This window comes from Cherax quadricarinatus, chromosome 9, assembly GCF_038502225.1.
Source record: "Cherax quadricarinatus isolate ZL_2023a chromosome 9, ASM3850222v1, whole genome shotgun sequence".
In the NCBI taxonomy this organism is placed as follows: Eukaryota; Metazoa; Arthropoda; class Malacostraca; order Decapoda; family Parastacidae; genus Cherax; species Cherax quadricarinatus.
The window spans coordinates 2,161,623-2,185,835 of NC_091300.1; the positions used below are offsets into that span (position 1 = coordinate 2,161,623).

Consider the following 24,213-nt stretch of genomic DNA (forward strand, 5'->3'; position numbering starts at 1 on the left):
TGGCAGGAGATGGCTATTGAGGTTAAAAAAAAAATACATATGTGGTACTTACATGATTTTTAACACCAGCATCTCCCACCAAGGTAGAGTGACAAAAAAGAAACCTGAGCACTGTCATTCATTCAATAGAAATCTTGTCAGAAGCATGAAGACATCATGATTTAAATGGCCCTCTAAGCTGTAACATTCTTACCTCTTTTTTGATATACCTTTGAAGAGTTTCAAGAGTTTAACTACTCTCGGAGCCCAGCCATGGGCTGGGCTCCGAGTTCTTGCGTGATCAACCAAACTGTTGCTGCTGGAGGCCCACTGCCCCACATATCCATCAGAGCCTGGTTGATCTGGCACCTGGTGAAGATACTTGCCCAGTTTCCTCTTGAAGGCTTCTACGCTTGTTCCAGCCGTGTTTCTGATATCTTCTGGTAAGATGTTGAATAGTCTGGGACCCCGGATGTTGATACAGTGTTTCCTTATTGTCCCCATCACATCCCTGATTCTCACTGGGTTTATTTTACACTTCCTCCCATATCTCTCACTCCAGTATATTATGGCAGAGTGCAGATTTGGGACCAAGACCTCGAGTACTTTCCAGGTATATTTTTTTTTTTTTTTTTTTTTTTTCAACAAGTCGGTCATCTCCCACCGAGGCAGGGTGACCCAAAAAAAAGAAAGAAAATCCCCAAAAAGAAAATACTTTCATCATCATTCAACACTTTCACCACACTCACACATTATCACTGCTTTTGCAGAGGTGCTCAGAATACAACAGCTTAGAAGCATATACGTATAGAGATACACAACATATCCCTCCAAACTGCCAATATCCCAAACCCCTCCTTTAAAGTGCAGGCATTGTACTTCCCATTTCCAGGACTCAAGTCCGACTATATGAAAATAACCGGTTTCCCTGAATCCCTTCACTAAATATTACCCTGCTCACACTCCAACAGATCGTCAGGTCCCAAGTATCATTCGTCTCCATTCACTCCTATCTAACACGCTCATGCACGCTTGCTGGAAGTCCAAGCCCCTCACCCACAAAACCTCCTTTACCCCCTCTTTCCAACCCTTTTGAGGACGACCCCTACCCCTCTTTCCTTCCCCTATAGATTTATATGCTTTCCATGTCATTCTACTTTGATCCATTCTCTCTAAATGACCAAACCACCTCAACAACCCCTCTTCTGCCCTCTGACTAATGCTTTTATTAACTCCACACCTTCTCCTAATTTCCACACTCCGAATTTTCTGCATAATATTTACACCACACATTGCCCTTAGACAGGACATCTCCACTGCCTCCAACCGTCTCCTCGCTGCTGCATTTACCACCCAAGCTTCACATCCATATAAGAGTGTTGGTACTACTATACTTTCATACATTCCCTTCTTTGCCTCCATAGATAACGTATCTCTCTCTCCTCTGCTCCAATGAGTACATGTTCAAGACTTGAAGGCATTCCCAGTAATTTAGGTGCTTTACTGGCTCAGTGCGAGCCATAAATGATCTCTCTATTTGTTCCAGCTCTAATATGTCTCCTGCTTTGAATGGAGGCCATCAGCACTGAGCAATATTCTAAATGAGGGAGCACTAGCAATTTGAAAAGTGTCACCATTGGCATTACTTCCCTTGTTTTGAAAGTTCTCAATACCCACCCCGTCATCTTCCTGGCTGTAATGATCTTCGTCTTGTCATGTTCCTTAAAAGAAAGGTCAGTTGACACAATTATTCCCAGGTCTTGAGTTCTTCATTCTTTCCATACCTAAACAGCTGGAACTTATCACCATTGAACATCATGTTGTTCTCCACTGCCCAGAGGCATCATAAGGAGGGGGCAGGGGGGGCGGGCCACCTTGGGTGACACCATACAGCCTCTAAAGGTGACACTAATGCCCAAAACAGTGCTGCACCAACATAAGATAAAAATCCTTCATTTCTATATAGCCTATTATATGATTACAGAGTACAAATAAGCCTAAATAGGGAAAATCATTGATTTTGATGTGATTGATGATTTTGCAGGATTGAAGGCAAGGAAATGTAAGATCAGATTCACTGAGATGTTACCTGTACTCAAGTTCAAATTGGAACTAGTGTTTCTCTGATATTGCAATGTTTTTCCTTCATTTTTCATTTTTTTTTTTTTTTTTTTTTGAAGATTAACCCTTTGACTGTCGCGGCCGTATATATACGTTTGTGAGGTACCGTGTTTGACGTATATATACTCATAAATTCTAGCGGCTTCAAATCAGGCAGGAGAAAGCTAGTAGGCCCACATGTGAGAGAATGGGTCTGTGTGGTCAGTGTGCACCACATAAAAAAAATTATGGAGCACGCAGTGCATAATGAGAAAAAAAAAACTCCGACCGTTTTTTTTAATTAAAATGCCGACTTTGTGGTCTATTTTCGTATAGTATTTGTGGTTGTATTCTCGTTTTCATGGTCTCATTTGATAGAATGGAAACTATATTATAGAAATGGAGGTGATTTTGATTAATTTTACTATAAAAAGAACCTGGAAATGGAGCACAAAGTACAGGAAATGTTTGATTTTTGCCGATGTTCAAAAGTAAACAAATGATGTCATTGTCCAATAAATGTCCAAATAGCCATTCTACATACGCAGTCATGAATGGGTTGATGTAATTTTTACAATTATTACAGTATTGCAGTAGTCTGCATAACAGTAAATCTTCTATTTTTTGTTTGAATAAAATTTCAAAATAAAAAGCAAGAGTAATATCACAGGGACCTGGAGACATGACTTATGAACAAAGAAAATCTTATTTTAGAGCCAGGAATGTCTGCATTGTTCATTCTGGACCTTATTTTGAAATTGTCGTATTTTTTAATTTTCGTGAAATTGGCCAAATTGCAAATTTCTGACCATGTTATTGGGTAGTTGAAATCGGTAAATGGGCAGTTTCTTGTGCTCAATCGATAGAAAAAAATAGAGTTCTGAAGAAATAGTTATGAGTTTGGTTGACTGGAATAACGGAATTAGCCGAAAATAGGGCTCAAAGTGGGCGAAATTGCCGATTTTTAAATATCGCCGAAGTCGCTAACTTCGCGAGAGCGTAATTCCGTCAGTTTTCCATCAAATTTCGTTTTTTTGGTGTCTTTACAATCGGGAAAAGATTCTCTATCATTTCATAAGAAAAAATAATTTTTTTTTTTTTTAATATTTTGCGACACCAGGAGCAACTTCAGGATTGGGCCCTTCGACAGTCAAAGGGTTAATAAATGAAGGATCTGTTGGCTGTACTCAAAGTCATATTTGAGTTTGTTTCCTCAATATTACTATGCTTATTTATTTTATTATTAATAAAGTTGAAAAGTATTCTCCTGTTCAGTTTATGGCCCTTAACCCTTTGACTGTTTCAGGGCCCCTTTCTGAAACTGTCATTCTATGTCGCTAAATTTAAAAAAAAAAAAAGTTATTTTTTCTTATGAAATGATAGAGAATCTTTTCCCGATGGTAATGACACCAAAAGTTCGAAATTTGGTCGAAAACTCATGGAATTACGCTCCCGCGAAGTTATCGGTCTCGGCGACATATGCCAATTCCATTGTTCCAGTTGACCAAACTCATAGCTATTTCTTTAGAACTCCATTTTATCTATCAGCTGAGTACAAGAAACCTCCCATTTACCAATTTGGACTACCCAATATTATGGTCAGAAATTGGCAATTTGGCCAATTTCACGCAAACTAAAAAAGATGCCAATTTCAAAATAGGGTCCAGAATAAACAAGGTAGACATTCTTGGCACTAAAATAACATATCCTCTGTTCATTAGTCACATCTCTAGGCCCCTCTTATATTATTATTGCTTTCTATTTTGATTTTTTATTCATACAAAAATATACAAAATTTACTGTTATGCAAACTACTGCATTATTGTAAAAATGGTTTAAATAATATCAGTGCATTAGTGAAAGAATATTAGACTCCCTAGTTGACGTGTATTGGACGTGTGGTGTGATTTGTTTACTCCTGAATATTGGTAAAAATCGAACATTTCCGCTACTTTGAGCTCAGTTTCAAGGACGTTTTCATCGTCAAAGTAATGAAAATCATCTCTATTTCTGTAATATGTTTTCCATTTTATCACCTAAGACCATGAAAACGCAAATGCATCGATAAATACTATACGAAAATACACCTCAAAGTCGGCGTTTTAATCCAAAAAAACGGTCAGTTTTTTTTTTTCTCATTACGCACTGTGTGCTGCAGGATTTTTTTTATGTGGTGCACACTGCCCATACAGACCCATTCTTTCATATGTGGGCCTACCAGCTTTCTTCCGCTTGATTTGAAGCCGCTAGAATTATTGAGTATATATACGTCTGAAACACTGGCTCGTAAGACGTATATATACAACCAAAACAGTCAAAGGGTTAAACATTCTCATTGTTAAACATTAGTTACTGGTTATGCAGTAGTGACATAATTGGAGTTTACCCCCTCCCATCCCCCCCGTCCTTGAATTTCATGGGGGTGACACCAGAGATTCCACCCTGGGTGACACCAACTCTAGGGATGCCTCTGCCACTGCTCACTAGAAAACCCTGCTTATGTTTTCCTGTAACTTTTCACTGTCCTCTACTGTAGTGACTTTCATGCTTAGTGTCATCTGCAGATGATACAAAAGTGTGATGGGTATTTTTATCTATGCTATGAGGATGAGAAACAGCAGAGATGCCAGGACAGTGCCTTGGGGCACTGAGCTTTTGACCTCGCTGATGCTGGATCTTGCTGTGTTTACTACTACTACTTGAGGTGTTCTGTGTGCTGAGAACCTGAAAATCCATCTGCCTACCTTCCCCATAATGCCCATAGCTCTCATTTTGTGCGCTATCACTCCATGATTGCATTTGTCAAACGCCTTTGCAAAATCTTGTGTAAATCACATCTGCGTTTTGGTCTTCTTCCAATGCCTCTGCAAGTCTGTCATAATGGTTCAGCAGCTGTGATAGGCATGATTGTCCTGCTCTAAAACCATGTTGGTTCAGGTTATGTTGGTTGTGCTGGTCCCTGAAATTTGTAATCTGCCATCTCATCACACTTTCGAAGATTTTTATATTGTGAGAAGTGTGAGGGAAAAGTTCAACAGATAGGAGTAGCGAGTGAGTATATGGTAATGATAGTTTGATTGCCGGCTGCTTGTTAAGGTAGGGTCAGTCTAGCTCCCACTATCCCCTCCCCCCCTTTCTCCCCACCCCGAAAGGTGACGTGTGGGGCTCCGGCCAAACAGTAATCACTCGACTCACAGCTCCCAGCACAACTGTAAGTAAAAGCCTCTGCTCCTATTCTAGTGGATATTGGTTGAAAGCTTCACTTTTGACCAATAATAAACTTAGTCCTTTCAGTTTTAAGCTCCACGTGAGACTTTTCGATAATCACCACCTTTTTTAAGTACGTATCTTACACTTATCATGGAGAGTGATTTCTTAAGCAGTGGGTAACCTCTGTCTCTTTCCAGCTTGGAATGATAGATCGGGTCACCTGCCAACCAACGAAAAGTGTTGAAGGAGACGGACTGAAACAGCCCATGAGACGTCATTTGTTTATCTACCTACCTGATTACTTTCAGTAAACCGCAGGCAAACTACCCCTCATCTCCGCAGTGGTAAAGAACCTGCGTTCCTGTCATCTGGACTGACCATTCGAGGCTATAGACTCTGTGAAGAACTAGTCGTTGGGTTGTCACCAACACCTGTGACCCCCCTCCCCCACATCATCAGTGACGGCTACAATTTCTACAAGACTGTGTCAACCTCCACCAAACACCCCAGTATAACTGTATATATTAGCGTTGAATTCAAATGTCATATTTTTATTTCATTTTTCATTTTTCTGTCAAATAGGATACACATTCATGTTTTCAGTGTTTTATCTTTGCATTACTAAATAATAAAGTGTTTATCTTTGTGAATTATTTCTTTTTCTATTCATTAATTTTCCTGAGGAGGAGCCAGCCTTGGTAATACTGTCTGAAGTTGTTACAGGGCCGAGTAAGCCTTCACAAGTGGCGACCTTGCCAGGATCAACTCTACTGAATCAAGATTCAACTCCATCTCGAATCTATCAGTGAAACTTCAACGCCGCATACCACAGACGGTTGCCACCAGTCATGAGTAATCATTCTCTATGGTAGGACTACAGTACAGGTATTTTAAAGATATGGTGATTGTTATAGTCTCAATTTATTGTAAGTCAAGTCAGGCAGGATATACTAGTTAATTCTGTCACCTTTATTTTTGAGCTTGAAACGATTTGGAGGAATAGACTCTAGGGACCCGAGATTTTCCAGTGACAAGTTGTTTCATTAAGCTCTTTTTATTATATCAAGGGAACTGTCATAGGACACTCTTGATTTGTTGGTGAGAAGATTGGATGGTCAAGAAACCCCATTCTACTTACTGTTTGCTCGGAGCTGGCATAGAACCCTCCGTTTTCATTCACATACTGTTTAATCGAAGCAGGGATCGAACCCTCCGATTTATTTACAGTTTGAGCGGAGCAAGAATTGAACCCTCCGTTTTCTTTGATATATCCATTTCATTTTCCCCTGGTAGTTTAAGTTATTCTTGCAAGTATGGAGGAATACCAGTTTTGGATGAACACTGGGAGTAAGTTAGGAATAACGGGGAAGAATTTAGAAGCTTTCATTAGCGCTAAGATCCAGGAAAGAGAAAGAAAGGAGAGAGAGAACCTTGAAAGCGAGGAGAAAAAGGAGAGAGATCAAATTGAAAGAGAAAGTCAAGAAAGACAGTTAGAAAGAGAAAGAGAGGAGAAAAAGGAGAGAGAGAGAATCAAAAGAGAGGAGAAAAAGGAGAGAGATCAAATTGAAAGAGAAAACCAAGATAGACAGTTAGAAAGAGAGAGATAAGACAAAAAGGAGCATGGTAGACTTGATCGTGAGGAGAGAGCTAAAGTACGTGAGGAACAAGCTAAAATATGTGAGGAACAAGTTAGGTTAGGAGAACTTGAGGAAAGAGCAAAAGATAGAGAAGTTGAGGAAAAAGCTAGAGAACGTGAGGAAAAAGCTAGAGAACGTGAGGAAAAAGCTAGAGAACGTGAGGAAAAAGCTAGAGAGAATGAATTGCGAGAGAGACAAAAAGATCGCGAGCTCGAAAAATCTCACCTTGAATTAGAGAATAAAAAGTTAACTTTTACACAACAATAATTAGAGGAAGGAGTAATTGAACATCATGCAGCTAGTGCACATATTCCAACACCTAATTTACCTCCCTTCACAGAGGGTGAAGACATTACTTCATACATTATCAGGTTTGAAAATACCGCTACCCTCTGTGAATGGCCTGCTGACACCTGGGCTACCAGGTTAGGTATGTTATTTTCTGGTACAGCTTTGAATATCTATGCAACTTTGTCGCAGGATATCATATGTAATTATAACCTACTGAAGAAGGCAATCCTTAAAGCATATCAAAAACCACAAATTCTTAAAGGAAAGATTTCAGGTATGCCACCTTACAGCATGGCCAAAACTCAGCAGTTACAGGTAACATTCGTTTGTTCGACTTTTGGATAGAGAGTTCAGGAATTGATCACAGTTATGAATCTCTTAGAGACTTCATGGTTGCTGACCAGTTCCTGACAGCTCTTCCCCACCAGATACGAACATTCATTAGAGAACGTAACCTGATTAAAGCTGAGGAAGTTGCTGAGGCCGCTGACTTGTGTGCTGAGGCTCACAATTTCTATAAAGATCTAAAGGAATCGAACCTTAAGGGCAATGGTTCACCTGAACCAAAGATTAAGAAGCCTACAGTAGAAACAAAGTCACCAGCTATTATACCAACCTGTCATCGGTGTGGTGGTATCGGACATAAATGTTCAGATTGTCCTTCCAAGAAAATAGAGAAAGTTGGTAGATGTTTTGTTGATGGTAATGACCAAGCACCCTTCTGTTCAGGAGCAGTTAATGGTATAAAAGTCTCAGACATAATACGTGACACTGGATGTACGTGCATCGTAATTTCGGACAAACTGTTCCCTTACTTTAAAACCTCTCATGTGTCCTCTATTCTTTCAGATTACTTGGGTCGTGAAAATACTTTCCCTACAATACGTTGTTACTTGAAAACTAAATGGTTCACCGGTTGGACTAATGCGGTACTAGCCCCAATTATGTACTTGTTCTATAATAGTGGGTAACATTAAAGGTGCCGTTCTTCCTTCAGAGGTGGATCTTTCATCACCACTCGTGGATCTAAGTTTTCCAGCTGCTCTTCCTTGTAAGTTAAATAAGCCCCTTAACAATTCCTCACCGGAAGCTGCATTGTCTCGTACTGTTCATTTGGGGGTGGAAACAGATGATACTGCTCTCGATAGTGAGGTAGCAGGATCACCTGTCCACTCGTCAGGTGAAAGTAAGGGCATTGCCTCCGGCACACTCAATGTCTTGACTAGGGCTCAGAGCATAACACTGATTTCTCCTACCTCCTCTTCTCCCACTGTAAGTCCTTTTATTTTCCCAGATTTTATGTCCAAGGATGACTTTGTCAATATACAGCGCAATTGCCCTTCAATTCGGGATTGTCATAATCAAGTTTTTAACAACAAAGTTATCCACGGGAGATACATATCTCATAAGTTTTAATATATTAATGGTATCTTATATAAATCTGTATTTAAATCTCATTCTTCAGCGATAGATTATTCCCTCCTTGTTGTTCCTAAACCATGTCGAGAGACTGTTCTTCAAATGGCTCATGATTTGCCAGTGACCAAACACTTGGCCCATCGTAAGACGTGGCATAAACTCAAGCACACTTATTTTTGGCCAAGCATGTACTTACAGGTTACAAAGAAGTATAGTTCTTGCAATAGGTGTCAGGTGCTTGCTGCACAAAATACACACTCCTAGTTCCTGTATATTTATTAAATCTAAAATTTTCTTCCTGCAGAAATGAGATACTCCACCATAGAAAAGGAATGTTTGACCCTTGTGTGGGGTATCTCCAAACTTAAATTTTATTTACTGGGAAAAGAATTTATTTTAGAAACGGATCACAAACCTTTGATATACCTAGAAACTTTTAAGAGAACCAACAGTCGCCTCTTAAGGTGGACATTGGCACTCCAAGCTTTTAAGTTTCATATTGTGTATATCAATGGTTCATCCAATTATTTCTCTGACTGGTTAAGTCGTGACAGTCAGTAGATTTGTTGCCTTATGCGACTTCGTATTAGAACTTTTTCCTCGCCTATTCTTCTTATACTCCTTGACTATAAGTCTTGGTATGGGGGAGTGTGAGGGAAAAGTTCAACAGATAGGAGTAGCGAGCGAGTATATGGTAACGATAGTTTGATTGCTGGATGCTTGTTAAGGTAGGGTCAGTCTAGCTCCCGCTATCCCCACCCCGAAAGGTGACGTGTGGGGCTCCGGCCAAACAGTAATCACTCGACTCACAGCTCCCAGCACAACTGTAAGTAAAAGCCTCTGCTCCTATTCTAGTGGATATTGGTTGAAAGCTTCACTTTTGACCAATAATAAACTTAGTCCTTTCAGTTTTAAGCTCCACATGAGATTTTTCGATAATCACCACCTTTTTTAAGTATCTTACACTTATCATGGAGAGTGATTTCTTAAGCAGTGGGTAACCTGTCTCTCTTTCCAGCTTGGAATGACAGATCGGGTCACCTGCCAACCAACGAAAAGTGTTGAAGGAGACGGACTGAAACAGCCCATGAGACGTCATTTGTTTATCTACCTACCTGATTACTTTCAGTAAACCGCAGGCAACTACCCCTCATCTCCGCAGTGGTAAAGAACCTGCGTTCCTGTCATCTGGACTGACTATTCGAGGCTATAGACTCTGTGAAGAACTAGTCGTTGGGTTGTCACCAACACCTGTGACCCCCCCCCCCCCACACACACACACATCATCAGTAACGGCTACAATTTCTACAAGACGGTGTCAACCTCCACCAGACACCCCAGTATAACTGTATATATTAGCGTTGAATTCAAATGTCATATTTTTATTTCGTTTTTCATTTTTCTGTCAAATAGGATACACATTCATGTTTTCAGTGTTTTATCTTTGCATTACTAAATAATAAAGTGTTTATCTTTGTGAATTATTATTTCTTTTTCTATTCATTAATTTTCTTGAGGAGGAGCCAGCCTTGGTAATACTGTCTGAAGTTGTTACAGGGCTGAGTAAGCCTTCACAAGAAGTTAGGGCTACTGGTCTGTAATTTTTAGCTAGTGCTCTACTACCTCCCTTATGCAAAAGAGCTATGTCTGCACTCTTTAAGGCTTCCGGTATTTCACTTAGATCTGAGCTCTTTCTCCTGAGGGCTTGTGCTAGTGGTACTTTGCACTTTTTTTAAAAAGAGCATTCCATGAATCTGGTCCAGGTGCTGAGTGAGTGGACATGTTGTCCATTTCTTTTTTGAAATCTATGGGATTTGTACTAATGTCTATTAGTTAGTCTGTGCGGCCTTCTGCTGGAGTGAAAAATATTTCTGCATTTTCTACCTTGCTGTCATTTAGTGGGTTGCTGAACACTGACTCATACTGTTCTTTTAGGATTTCACTCATTTCCTGTTCATTGTCAGTATACGCATCTCCTCTCAATAATGGTCCAATTCTACAGGTAGTTCTTAGTTTGGATTTTGCATAGGAACTTTACTTCCACCTCCAGGAATCAGGTCTGGTTAAACTGTTTCCCTGACTACCTTCATGAATGTTACCTTTCTTTCACTCCAACAGCATGTTAAACCATAAAAACCACTTGTCTCTGCTCACTTTAATCTAGCACACTCAAGCATACTGAATGCTTGTACACCTGGCACTCAAAATCTCCAATTACTCCCTCTCTTCAACCCAAACTGGGACTAACTCTCTTTCCTTCTTCCTTCCATGCCAGATTTATACATCCTTTTGGTAATCCTAGTTTATGTTGTCCTCTCTGAATTTCCAGACCACCTCAACATTCCCTCCTGAATTATACCTTTGGTAACTTGAAACTGTCTTCTAATTTCTACACTTTTGACTTCTCTGCATAATATTCACATCATGCATTGCTCTCAAACATGTTACTATAAATGTTAGATAAATTTTCCACAAATGCCTCATCACCCCCACCTATATATTTTCCCAAATCTATTCTGTGGATTATCTTGTCATTCATAGACCCATCTGCCAACATGTTCGTGCTTGAATATCTAAATAAGTTCTCTCTCCAGTCTGATAACTTATTTCTCATTGCCTAGACTTTTTGTTACTCTGTTATTGTGCCCCTTTTCTGTTTTCACTTATAATTTCCCTTTATATATCCTCCCAATCCATCTGCTATGGCAACTTATTTAGAATTTCCCAAAGGAAATGTCATTGCCAGGAAGCAATTGTTACAGCTCCCGATTTGTATCATCATCATTATCTTTCAATCCCACACCTCTCCCAATACATGGGCATTCACTCCTTTTACAATCCTAATGCCTGGTTATATCAGGCATTCTTGTCTAAGGCTTACATTTGCTGGAAAAATAATTCCCTTTTCTCCTACATACCCTAATTTGAGCTTCACTCTTCACATAAAACCAATGCTTTTAGAAATGTGGATCAACCACTCATATGTCCTTGACTTTCATAAGAGTTTGAGTAAATAGCTTCTTCCATTGTAATAATACTTTACTATTATTTACTGTAATCAATTAGGTACTCATTTGTGTTTCAACAAAGTCTTTTCTTCATACAGACTTCAGATGACTTGGACTTCTGGTTATCTAAAGAGTTATCACAGACACCTGAATCTTGTATGGATGGAACAACAAAGACAGCTTCACCATCTACACCTTCATCAAGCAAAGATGATGTTAGTACTGTATATAATTTAAGATATGCAGTTTACTTATTTCATTATTTAGAATTTAAGGGATTTTTTTAAGCACATGTTTTTAATAAACATGAATAAAGCAAGATGTATTTCAGTCACTGCACGATTTGAGAAAGGTATCCTCATAAGAATCAGCTTGTGTATATAATGTAAATTCTGTACAGTAGGGACCCACTTATATGACAGGTTAGGTATGAGGTTTCTGCTGTAAAGTGGAATGCCATTTTTTCCCACTCATAAATGCCAGATAACAAGTTTGCACTAACATATACATATTAAGCTAACAGTAGAACTAGACATTAAAAACAATACAAAGTAGAATACATATACAGTACATTCATTACTTTAAATTATGTGTAGTCTATATGTAGGGTGAGAGGTGAGTATTGTAGAAAGTCAGGTGTGGTAGCTCCTACACCAGCTACCATAACTACATGAAATACAAATTTAAAGTTCCCCAGAACAATTATTATTATTATTATCATTGACATACCTTGTTCACTGAGTTTAATCATTTCTAACAATTACTCTTAGATGATATCATAAATGAGAGAGAATGAACTAACAAGAAATAAGGAGATGCTGAGAATTGTAAGCAAACAGACGAAGGCCTAAGGGGAGTCACTCGGTCAGACGTGTATTAATACATCATACAATGTGTGTAAAGGTAGAAAGTTGAAAGTGAACATAGAAAAGAGTAAGGTGATGAGAGTATCAAATGATTTAGATAAAGAAAAATTGGATATCAAATTGGGGAGGAGGAGTATGGAAGAAGTGAATGTTTTCAGATATTTGGGAGTTGACGTGTCAGCGAATGGATTTATGAAGGATGAGGTTAATCATAGAATTGATGAAGGAAAAAAGGTGAGTGGTGCATTGAGGTATATGTGGAGGCAAAAAATGTTATCTATGGAGGCAAAGAAGGGAATGTATGAAAGTATAGTAGTACCAACACTCTTATATGGATGTGAAGCTTGGGTTGTAAATGCTGCAGCAAGGAGGTGGTTGGAGGCAGTGGAGATGTCCTGTCTAAGAGCAATGTGTGGTGTAAATATTATGCAGAAAATTCGGAGTGTGGAAATTAGGAGAAGGTGTAGAGTTAATAAAAGTATTAGTCAGAGGGCTGAAGAGGGTTTGTTGAGGTGGTTTGGTCATTTAAAGAGAATGGATCAAAGTAGAATGACATGGAGAGCGTATAAATCTGTAGGGGAAGGAAGGCAGGGTAGGGGTCGTCCTCGAAAAGGTTGGAGGGAGGGGGTAAAGGAGGTGTTGTGGATGAGGGGTTTGGACTTCCAGCAAGCGTGTGTGAGCATGTTAAATAGGAGTGAATGGAGACAAATGGTATTTGGGACCTGACGATCTGATGGAGTGTGAGCAGGGTAATATTTAGTGAAGGGATTCAGGGAAACCGGTTATTTTATATAACCGGATTGAGTCCTGGAAATGGAAGTACAATGCCTGCACTCTAAAGGAGGGGTTTGGGATATTGGCAGTTTGGAAAGATATATTGTGTATTTTTATACGTATATACTTCTAAACTGTTGTATTCTGGGCACCTCTGCAAAAACAGTGATAATGTGCGAGTGTGGTGAAAGTGTTGAATGATGATGATAGTATTTTCTTTTTGGGGATTTTCTTTCTCTTTGGGTCACCCTGCCTAGGTGGGAGATGGCCGACTTGTCAGAAAAAAAAAAAAATGATGTAGGATGAAATGACAGTAGTTTGTTGGACTACGTATTGGTAGGTAAAAGACTGTTGGGTAGACTTCAGGATGTACTTATTTATAGAGGGGCCACAGATATATCAGATCACTATTTAGTTGTAGCTACAGTGAGAGTAAAAGGTAGATGGGAATGGAAACAGCAAGTAAGAGAGAAGTGAAGATTTATAAACTAGAGGAGGAGGAGGCAGTTAGGGTAAGATATAGACAACTATTGGAGGATAGATAGGCTAGTGAGAGTATAGTCAATGGGGTAGAAGATGTATGGGGTAAGTTTAAGAATATAGCATTAGAGTGTTCAGCAGAAGTTTGTGGTTACAGGAAAGTGGGTGCAGGAGGGAAGAAGAGTGATTGGTGGAATGATGATGTAAAGAGAGTAGTAAGAGAGAAAAAGTTAGCATATGAGAGGTTTTACAAAGTAGAAGTGATGCAAGGAGGGAGGAGTGTATGGAGAGAAAAAGAGAGGTTAAGAGAATGGTGAAGCAGTGTAAAAAGAGCAAATGAGAGGGTGGGTGAGATGTTGAAAATAAGAAAAAGTTTTGGAGTGGGATTAATAAATTGAGAAAACTTAGAGAAAGAATGGATTTATTAGTTAAAAATAAGAGAGGAGAGTTAGAGGTATGAATAGATCCGTCTATGCATTAATTTTTCAAAGATTTTAGAGAGCAGTGGTAAGTTAGATATTGATCTATAGTTATTCAAGTCATCTTTCTAGATCCCATTTCCCATCCTCTTGCATTTTTTAATGCATTTTTTTGTTTCAGAGTAAATCAAAGAAAACTAAAACGAAAAAAGAGAAGAAAGCCAAGAAAGAAAAGGACAGAGATAAACCAGAAAAAAAACTGAAGAAAAATGAAAAAGAAATAGATACATTAAGCCGTAATAGAGATGAATATGAAGAGACTAATGGAACTGTCACTCAAGAGGTGGAAGAGAAACTAGCAGTACCTGAGCCTCAACCTTACAGCAGATTACTGGCTGAGGATTCTCATATAAGAATAGTAAGTTAATCAATTTATGGTGAATTATTTTTCTTGAATGGGGCAAGAGCTATATGTGATGCTACAAAGAATTTTAACCATGGTAATTATCCTTTGGCATAACATTTTATGGGAATTTAACTGTAGATAACAGGTGGTATGTGTGGCACAAGAGATAATCTACCACCTAACTCTTTCACTGTTGACACCACCTAAATTGAAAATCCCTAATCTGTCGTCACTTATGTAAAAAAAAAATAAATTATTTTCTAAGATAGTAAATCTTTTTTTAAAGGTAATGACAAAAGAAATGTAAAATTTTATGTCATACTAACAGAATTACACAGGTGCGAAGTTGGAGATCAGGAAGCACTTTTCATATCAGTGATTTTGCCTGCCTTGAGGCCTATTTTAAGCTAATTACCTGCAGGTAAAGTTTTCTTGCCTTCGATGAAGTTCCTCTAAATCTTTTGTTAATTTATGAATGCCTTTTCATATTAGCTTCAAATTTTCAACCCTGCTGAACTGTGACTAACGAAAGGTTCATGGAATAGTTGGCATGTGCAGGTGCCCTCTCTCCAACCAACCCAATTCCTGGCTATTCCATTGGTATGCCTTCCAAACTATCCATTGATTGCAAGAAACTGCATATTTAACTATAAGGACTAATATATAAAGTGCTCCAAATTTGGTATTTTGGCCAATTTTACACTATTTTCAGTGAATTTGAATTTAAAAGGTCTAAAACAGACATGGTAGGCATTCCAGCCATTAAAGCAAACTTCTCTTCTATTCATTAATCACATCCACAGACTTCTGGTATATAATTCTTGCCCTCAATTTTGAAACCTTCATGTGCAAAACATCAACATTTTTCTCTATTTCTTGGCTAATAAACCATAACCAGGAATGCTCAGTCTTGATTTAGGGCATCCCAGTAATTAAAGAAGGCCTAGTAAAACCCCAGAAAACATACAGGGGGAGGGAGGGGGAGACTCCTATTCCTATCCTTCCTCAGAACAAAAATTGATTGTGTCTGCCACTTTGAGACCTATTGCAGATCACTACTGGTCTGAAACCAATCATTTTACTAGAAAATCTTCTAATCTGTCAATTGGTACCAAGAGACAGACAATAATAGCATGAAAACCACCATCGAAAACACTCCAAAGTTATGTTAACTGAAATGGGTTAGTGATCACATTATGTATAGCATGAGGCAAGTTTTTATATTGCCCACACCCACCACACAGAACTGTTCTTTCATTGCTAAATAGAAGTTTACCACTCTTGGCATATTTGAGGGCAGTGATTTATGCTTAGACTACAGTCATCCAGGGAGATGCTGCACTATTATCCTGTCCTAGATACAGTAGTAGGTGTACCAAATTAACTTGTATTTATTATTCACTTTGCTTTCTATGTTTCATAATCGTTTTTAAACGTAGAACCTTTTGGTAGTTTTAAACGTAGAACCTTTAAGTAGTTTTTAAATCCAGAAGCTTTCAGTAGTTTTTAAATCTAAAAAATTTCCAGTCCTTTAGGGTAGAATCCTTTCCCTGTAGCCATGCATGTCATAAAAGATGATTAAATTGCCTGATGGAAGTTAGTATATGGATGCATAACAGATCCTAAGAAAAGGCTGTTGTTAATATGAGCAAAAGGAAGTTGGATGTACTGTGCTTGCACAAAGTGAAGTAAAATTAAATGAGTTGAAAGAATTTGAATTGGAAGGTATTTTAACATTTAATTGAGATGCCTCAGTATGTGAGTGAAATAATTGAGGATTTTTTGGTTTAGAATAATGGTTAGAAGCCTTGCCAGAGTGTTGGGAAACAGGATATCATTGTAATCTTTGCGGAGAGGAGAGCAAGTAGATGTTTGAGTGTGTACATTATTTCTGGCTACAATACTGGCTTGATGACTGACAGTGGGAGGCACATGGGGTCAACATTTAAGGGTCAACTTGTGCAACAGTAGCACAGGTATCTATTACAAAGTGTAAATGTGTACAAACTTGCAAAGCCTAGAGAGAAGTTATTTGCGTAGATATGCATAGATTTCATTCCAGGTGGGCCACCAGGCTTTCATCACAGAAATGACATCCATTGAGACCCTGGGCTCTTCCATAGTACTGATTGATTCAGTTTTGTAATCTGAGTAATCAAGCGTGTTATTTTTTCCTCTTGGTCTTTTTCTTGTGTTTAAGCAGTAGCCCCTGGGAAAAACTGTGTCTGTAATTGGTTAACTTTGCTTTCATAATTGCAGCAAGATTTGGGGTTTCTTCTGGTACTTGTTCATTTAATTCAAGAATTTTGTTTGTAGAAATTAAGTGTTGTATATTCCAGTGCATGTCTGATTTTTTATAGAGCTGGACATTTTGTCTGGGTGTGACTGGGTTTAGGAATATGATGGGGGGGACTGAGGGTGCAGACTGATTGACAAGTTAGAGCTTAGTTTGTGTTTAGGAGTTGGTGTTATAAGAGTGTACGAATTAATGGTAATGGTATAGGGTAATTACTATGGTTGAAGGATGCTTAGGTGAATGATCAAGTTAGGTGTATGTTGAGGGTGATTGGAGAGTAAATTAACTGACAGTGACTGCAATTGAAGGCTGATTATTTGAAAAACATTTGTTGTACATAGGGAAAATGCAGGTACTTTAGAGATGGTAAACAGGTTAGGAATAAAGGGAAAGGAGAGGGAGGTGAGGGGTTGCTTATTAGTAGCTACAGGAGCAGATCTGTTTGTTACTAGATCACTTACATGAAATTGTAAGAAACTTGTATGATAAACTAATTAACACAAAAATAGTTGTAAGACATATTGATGGGAAATGTTTAACCCTTCAACAGTCCAAACGTATAATACCTTCTAGAGCAGTGCCCCAAATATTTTGGAAAAAAAAAAAATTCATTGAAAAAAGAGCACATTTTTTAAGTGTTATAGAATAAAAAAAAAATTAGGGTCAGTACTTACAGAGATATGAGGCAGAGAAGTTGGCACTTGATGCTCATGTGACGGCAACATGGAGTCCTGCTACTTGCAGAAGTGTTGCCGATATACCTTTTTTTCTATTTTTCATATTTTATATAATTTTTATGTTCTGATAATTACAATTTATAGTAATTCTTGTCATTTCATAACCAATATTTCTGACACTAGTATTAGGTACTGAAATTGTACTCAAATTGTCACAAACACATTGACAGGTGGACATTTACACTTGTCTTGGTCATTTACTATTGTCTTGGAATATAAACAAAGTATTTATAAGTCCCAGCAATGTTTTAGATATGTGGAAGTATATAATAATAATGAGGAAGAGGAGAAGGAGGAGGAGGAGGAGAAGAAGGAGGAGGAGGAGGAGAAGGAGGAGAAGGAGGAGGAGAAGGAGGAGGAGGAGAAGGAGGAGGAGAAGGAGGAGGAGGAGGAGAAGAAGGAAGAGAAGAAGAAGGAGGAGGAGGAGAAGGAGGAGGAGAAGGAGGAGGAGGAGGAGAAGGAGGAGGAGAAGAAGGAGGAGGAGGAGAAGAAAGAGGAGAAGGAGGAGGAGGAGAAGGAGAAGAAGAATGAGAAGAAGAAGAATGAGGAGAAGGAGGAGGAGAATGAGGAGACAAAGGAGGAGAAAGAGGAGAAGGAGGAGGAGGAAGGAGGAGGAGGAGAAGGAGAAGGAGGAGGAGGAGAAGAAAGAGAAGGAGGAGGAGGAGGAGAAGGAGGAGGAGGAGGAGGAGAAGAAGAATGAGGAGAAGAAGGAGGAGAAGAAGGAGGAGGAGAAGAAGGAGGAGGAGAAGGAGGAGGAGGAGGAGGAGCAGGAAGGAGGAGAAGGAGGAGGAGCAGGAGGAAGAAGGAGAAGGAGGAGGAGAAGAAGAAGGAGGAGCAGGAGGAGGAGGAGCAGGAGAAGGAGGAGCAGGAGAAGAAGGAGCAGGAGAAGAAGGAGGAGGAGGATGAGGACAAGGAGGATGAGGAGGAGGAGGAGGATGATGATGATGATGATGAGGAGGATGATGATGATGATAAGTTCCCTTGAAGCATGAAAAATAAAGTCCACCCCTGACAGTGACATGATAAGGGGAGATAACATCTGATAAGACCTGTTTGATGAGCATAAAGAGGGTGGGGGAGGGTGCAGTGAGGGTGCAGCTGATAAGAAAAGATTAGAGGTGACATTTGATGAGCATGCCCTAGCTTTGTTTTTGCTGGTACACAAACATTTGTCTGTCTGTCAAGCTCCCTGTCTATCTGTGTATCCATCTAGCTCTCTGTCTCAGAGAGAGCCACAAGACTGCGTCATCACCTTTACTCACATCTTCAAGCAGAGTATAGCACTTTGTCTGGATTTTGGGGTTATCCTAGGTAATTTATACTATGTATAATTGTATTTATGTGTACCTGTGAGACAGAGATCGACAAAGAGAGATTGAAAGAGATAGACAAAGCCAGAGACAGATACAGACAGATACAGAGACCTAGACAGACAGACAGAGACAGATACAGACAGACAGACAGAGGCAGATAGAGATAGAGATCAACAGACCCTAAACTTGGGGTTAACATCACTTTCCTCTTAAAAGAGGAGTGTTAATATGACATTACATCAGTGAATCCTTGGTGTTTGCTGCACTGTTTGCTCTAGCTGGCGCTCAATTTAACTGGCGCTCCCACAAGGTACTAAGTGGTCCAAGATTTTTTTAATACTGGGCACACCGAGTGTTAAGACCAATTCTATGCTGACCAGGCATCTCGGGCCAATATAATACGTTTGGGAGCGCTACGAGTAAGAAGGTATATATATGTTTGGACCATTTAGGGGTTAAAAAAAAAGTACTTCACAACATACTTTTAGTTAAAATTAAAATACATAACTCCAGTGTGTAGTCTTCATCTGGAAAGATGCATGCATTAGAAAAATTCCAAAGACCAGCTGGAAAATGACTCCATGAGATAAAAATAATTGTTAACCCTTTCAGGGTCCAGACCCCCGATCTGAAACTTGTCCACAGGGTTCAAGAATTTTCAAAAAAAAAAAAATTGTTCTTATGAAATGGTAGAGAATCCTTTTCCGAAGGTAATAAAACAAAAATTACAAAATTTGATGGAAAATTGACGAAATTATGCTCATAAATTTTGCTGTGTCAGCTATATTTACGCATCAGCGATTTTGCCCAATTTGATTCCCATTTTAGGCCAGTTACATAATTCCAGTTGACCAGATTCTTAGCTATTTCGCTAGTGTTACTTCTATTTTATCAATTGAGCACAAGATATCGCCCAGTCAACTATTTCAACTACCCAATAAAGTGATCAGAAATTGGTAATTTTGCCAATTTCACACAAAGTTCAAAATATTCCAATTCCAAAATAGGGTCCAGAATAAACAATGCAGGCATTCCTGGCACTAAAATAATGTTTCCTCTGTTTATTAGTTATGTTTCCAGGCTTTACAAATGAATTCCACTTTGATTTTTTATTCACATAATGAATTTTTATTCACACCAAAAAATAGAAGATTTACTGTTATACAATATTGTAATAATTGTATAAATAATATCAACGCAATCATGAATGTACATTAGCCCCACCAGTTGACGTGTATTGGACGCATGATGTTATTTGTTTACTCTTGAACGTCTCAAAAATCGAACATTTCTACTACTTTGAGCTCAGTTTCAAGCTATTTTCAGTAATAAAACCAATCAAAACCATCTCGATTTCTGTAATATATCATCCATTGTATCAAATGAGACCAAGAAACCTCGAATACAACCATAAGAAACATACGAAAATACACTGCATAGTCCGCTGTTTTAATAAAAAAAGTTTTTTCCTCATCATGCACTGTGTGCTCCAGGATTTGTTTTATATGATACACACTTACCAAATGGATACATTCTCTCATATCTAGGCCCAAATTTACCACTCACAGCTTATCTGAGTGAGCTGAGTTCATGGCATAGAACTATGGGTTGGACCCTGGCTTCAAAGCCGTAGAACTAAGAGACAGACCCTCAAAAGGTTAAAGGCTGAAAAGTCTGAAAAATTACTTTATTGACTGATAAGAAAAAAAAAATGTAATCATATACATATAAGGTCATAAAAATGTACAAGAAAATGCATTATTTTGTAGCATCATCAACATTAGAAACAAGAGACTTGAATTGTAAAATGAGGATAAAGCAAAGTTGAAAGGATACTTAAAGATTTTTTTAAATACAGTAGTAGTGGAATACTGGAATTGGACCCTGAAGGAGGTAGGAAGTGCTATTACTACTGGAAACTCAATTACTGTATAACCAAAACTTATGATGGAATGCCACATCCATAGCTCTGTTCCTGCAGTTACAAATAGGTACTGTACAGTAATCACAAATAGGCAGTCATGCAGAACAATATATAATATATTTTTTTTTCTTTAGGTTTACTCTACTGCAGCCATGGATGGTGTAATGAGTGAAATATTGGTGTGCATAAAATTCATCAGTCAATCTTCTAAGCCTATTAGCAAGCTACAGCTAATACTACCTGATTCTAGTGCCCTTAAGATGATACGAACAGTAAGTTCCATAAATGTATTTTGTTAATGTTTTTTTTTTGTTTCATTTTTGGCATGCTCCTTCATTTCAGATTAATTTTGCATGTTTTTTTTTTTTTATCATAAGAGTCAATCTATTTCCAAAGGGTAATTCCTTTTTGTTGCTTTGTTTATACTGTATGTTCAGTGTTCTCTCTTAAAATACATCTGAAGGCTTTCATAAACAGTCCTGAATTTAGTCACTGCACATCCAATTAATTTTATCTACACACACACACACAGGCACGCACATACGTTCTTTGTAAAAAAAAAAAAAATCTTCTGAGACTTTCCTGTTCTTGAGGGTATTACCACATTCAGATATCTTCCCCTCAAATTTTCAAATGTCTCTGTGTTAAAACAGTTGAATGTGTGCACAGCTGTTGTAAAAGAAATACAATTAACATTGACTTCTACTGGGAAGCAACCTGTTAAAGATAGAATGCTGCATGTATAAGAATAAAAGCAGTATTTTTTGAAAGCAGATTTGGCTTGTTTGCCTTAAGATTAAAACTTAAGTGTACAGTAGAGCCTCAATTAATGTGAATGCTACATTCCTGAAATCTCATGCTATGAAATTTGAAAAATATTTTTTAGCAAGTCGGGGAGACAATTTTTTTTTAAATTCATTGTCGAAAATAATGTTTTTGATAAAATACATTGCAGATGTTGCTTGTTGATCTAGAAAGGTGTGTTATGTACAGTACCCAAATGATAAATGAAAACTTATTTACAAAATTAAATTTACTAAATAAACTTAATATAGCCAGGAAAGCTGGTATTTGAAACTGGATACCGTCTCTTCCCTCCAAAGGAAATGGGCATGGCAGTCTTCCAGAGAAAACAGAGACAGCCAGTAAGTCACTGTTAAATTTAATACACAATCATTCTTCTTTCTTTCAACACACCGGCCGTATCCCACCGAGGCGGGTTATCAGTATAAAATAAAATTAAAATGTAGCAGAAAAAAGGTTTTACCCTACCTTAAATCATTTTTATCCTGCCTGTTGATGTAGAAGTGTCTGGAGATGGTTATGTAGCTCATTGGGCAGTAGATAGCTGTGGGTCATTTGTTTTATTAACTGATGCCACTCGTGTATTTCACTCTACAATTTTCTTGTTTATAATAATACCAAGGAAGAATTTTATCCTATATTAAATTCCTTGTTCTCTTGCATGTTTATGTAGAAGTGTTTGGAGATGGTCAAGTAGTGCATTTGTGCAATAGATTGCTGTGGGTGGTTTGTTAGCTAATGCCACTCTTGCATTTAATCAGCTGACACCACATGTTTCACCATGTAATTTCTGCATTTATAATAGAGACTAGGAAGAATTTTATCATACCATAAACCAAAGAAGTGTTTGGAGATAGTTATGTAGCTACTGAACTGTAGACAGCTGTGGTTTGTCTGTTATATTAGCCAGCATCTGAGAGGCAGTCATCTGTTCAGGTTAAGAGGGCCACTACAGCATATGTTGTATTGAGCTAATCAGTAACTGGCTTTTTCCCCTGGCAGTATGAATCTCTGAATGGAAAAGCTTTCATTCTTGAGTCACTTTTTTATAACTTTATGGTGCATAAAATTATGCAGAACTACATACTAATAGTTTGAATAGAAATATGATGTATACTTGTCTTAAATTAGTATCTCAGGTTTTATATTTAAAATGGCTCAAAAATTCAAATGAATTTGCTTGCCATGAGTAGAGTCTTTCTAATCAGCACGTATAATTTTTTTTTTACTAAACAAATTACAAAGGTGAATATGCCCACATGTGTGAAATACTTTACTATACACAATCCAGTTTGTTTATGCTGCCAGTCACAGTACAGGAGGGCCCCGCTTTACGGCGTTCCGCTTTACGGCGTTCCGCTAATACGGACATTTCAAATTATGACCAAAACTCACTATACGGCTCCCCCCACCTGACTTTCTAATACGGTCACCGTGCCCCACCCTGTTTGTTTACATTCTCCATGAGCTCAGTAAGCACTAAGTCTCTCCATTTTGTCTGGAAACTCCAAAATTTCAAATGTTTTTAAAAGTTATTTCATATTTTATATATACTCTGATAATTATACTTATGTATACCTGTACCTAAATAAACTTACATACATCGAGTCATTTAAATGTCGTATATTACGTTAATATACACATTTTCATTAATCCATCCATGATATTTTTTTCAAAATTATATAATAAACACGATGCATAACATATAAATAAGATAAATACACCCCACAGTAGAATAAATAAACAAATGTGAGATGTGAGCAGACGACTTGCACAAGTGGTGATAATAACAATACTGAGTCTCATTAAATGTCGTATATTACGGTAATATACACATTTTCATTAATCCATCCATGATATTTTTTTCAAAATTATATAATAAACACGATGCATAACATATAAATAAGATAAATACACCCCACAGTAGAATAAATAAACAAATGTGAGATGTCGTAGCAGACGACTTGCACAAGTGGTGATAATAACAATACTGAGTCTCATTAAATGTCGTATATTACGGTAATATACACATTTTCATTAATCCATCCATGATATTTTTTTCAAAATCATATAATAAACACGATGCATAACATATAAATAAGATAAATACACCCCACAGTAGAGTAAATAAACAAATGTGAGATGTCGTAGCAGACGACTTGCACAAGTGGTGATAATAACAATACCGAGTCTCATTAAATGTCGTATATTACGGTAATATACACATTTTCATTAATCCATGATATTTTTTTCAAAATTATATAATAAACACGATACATAACATAAAAAGATGATAAATACACCCCACAATAGAATAAATAAACATAAATATAAGATGTGGGAGCCACATAACTTGTACAAGTGACGCCAAGAATAACATTTTCTCTAATCTAACATAAGAGTAAATGTGTTACTGGGGGTAACTGTAGAAAATTATTCCTTTCGTATGTATGTAAGTAAGTTTATTCAGGTATACACAAATACAGTTACATAGATTATCATACATAACAACATACGTGTAGAGAACCTAGGATAACCCAAAAAAGTCAG

The 24,213-nt window shown here is 37.9% G+C and overlaps 2 protein-coding genes across 4 annotated transcripts in view; one reads left to right on the plus strand and one right to left on the minus strand.

The window, feature by feature from the left end:
- The window catches only part of LOC128686169 (nuclear RNA export factor 1), a 292,531-nt gene that overhangs the window by 226,098 nt on the left and 42,220 nt on the right, over positions 1-24,213 (minus strand). The gene's annotated exons all lie outside the window — the stretch shown is intronic.
- Positions 1-24,213, plus strand: part of g (adaptor-related protein complex 3, delta 1 subunit-like garnet) — a 248,858-nt gene that overhangs the window by 201,576 nt on the left and 23,069 nt on the right. The window contains exons 20-23 of one of the 3 annotated variants that reach the window (XM_070083157.1): positions 11,743-11,859; positions 14,365-14,601; positions 20,994-21,131; positions 21,915-22,004. In XM_070083157.1, the coding sequence (XP_069939258.1) occupies positions 11,743-11,859; positions 14,365-14,601; positions 20,994-21,131; positions 21,915-22,004 (582 nt within the window). The remainder of the gene's footprint in view (positions 1-11,742; positions 11,860-14,364; positions 14,602-20,993; positions 21,132-21,914; positions 22,005-24,213) is intronic. The other 2 variants (XM_070083159.1, XM_070083158.1) reach the window with 2 other exon arrangements.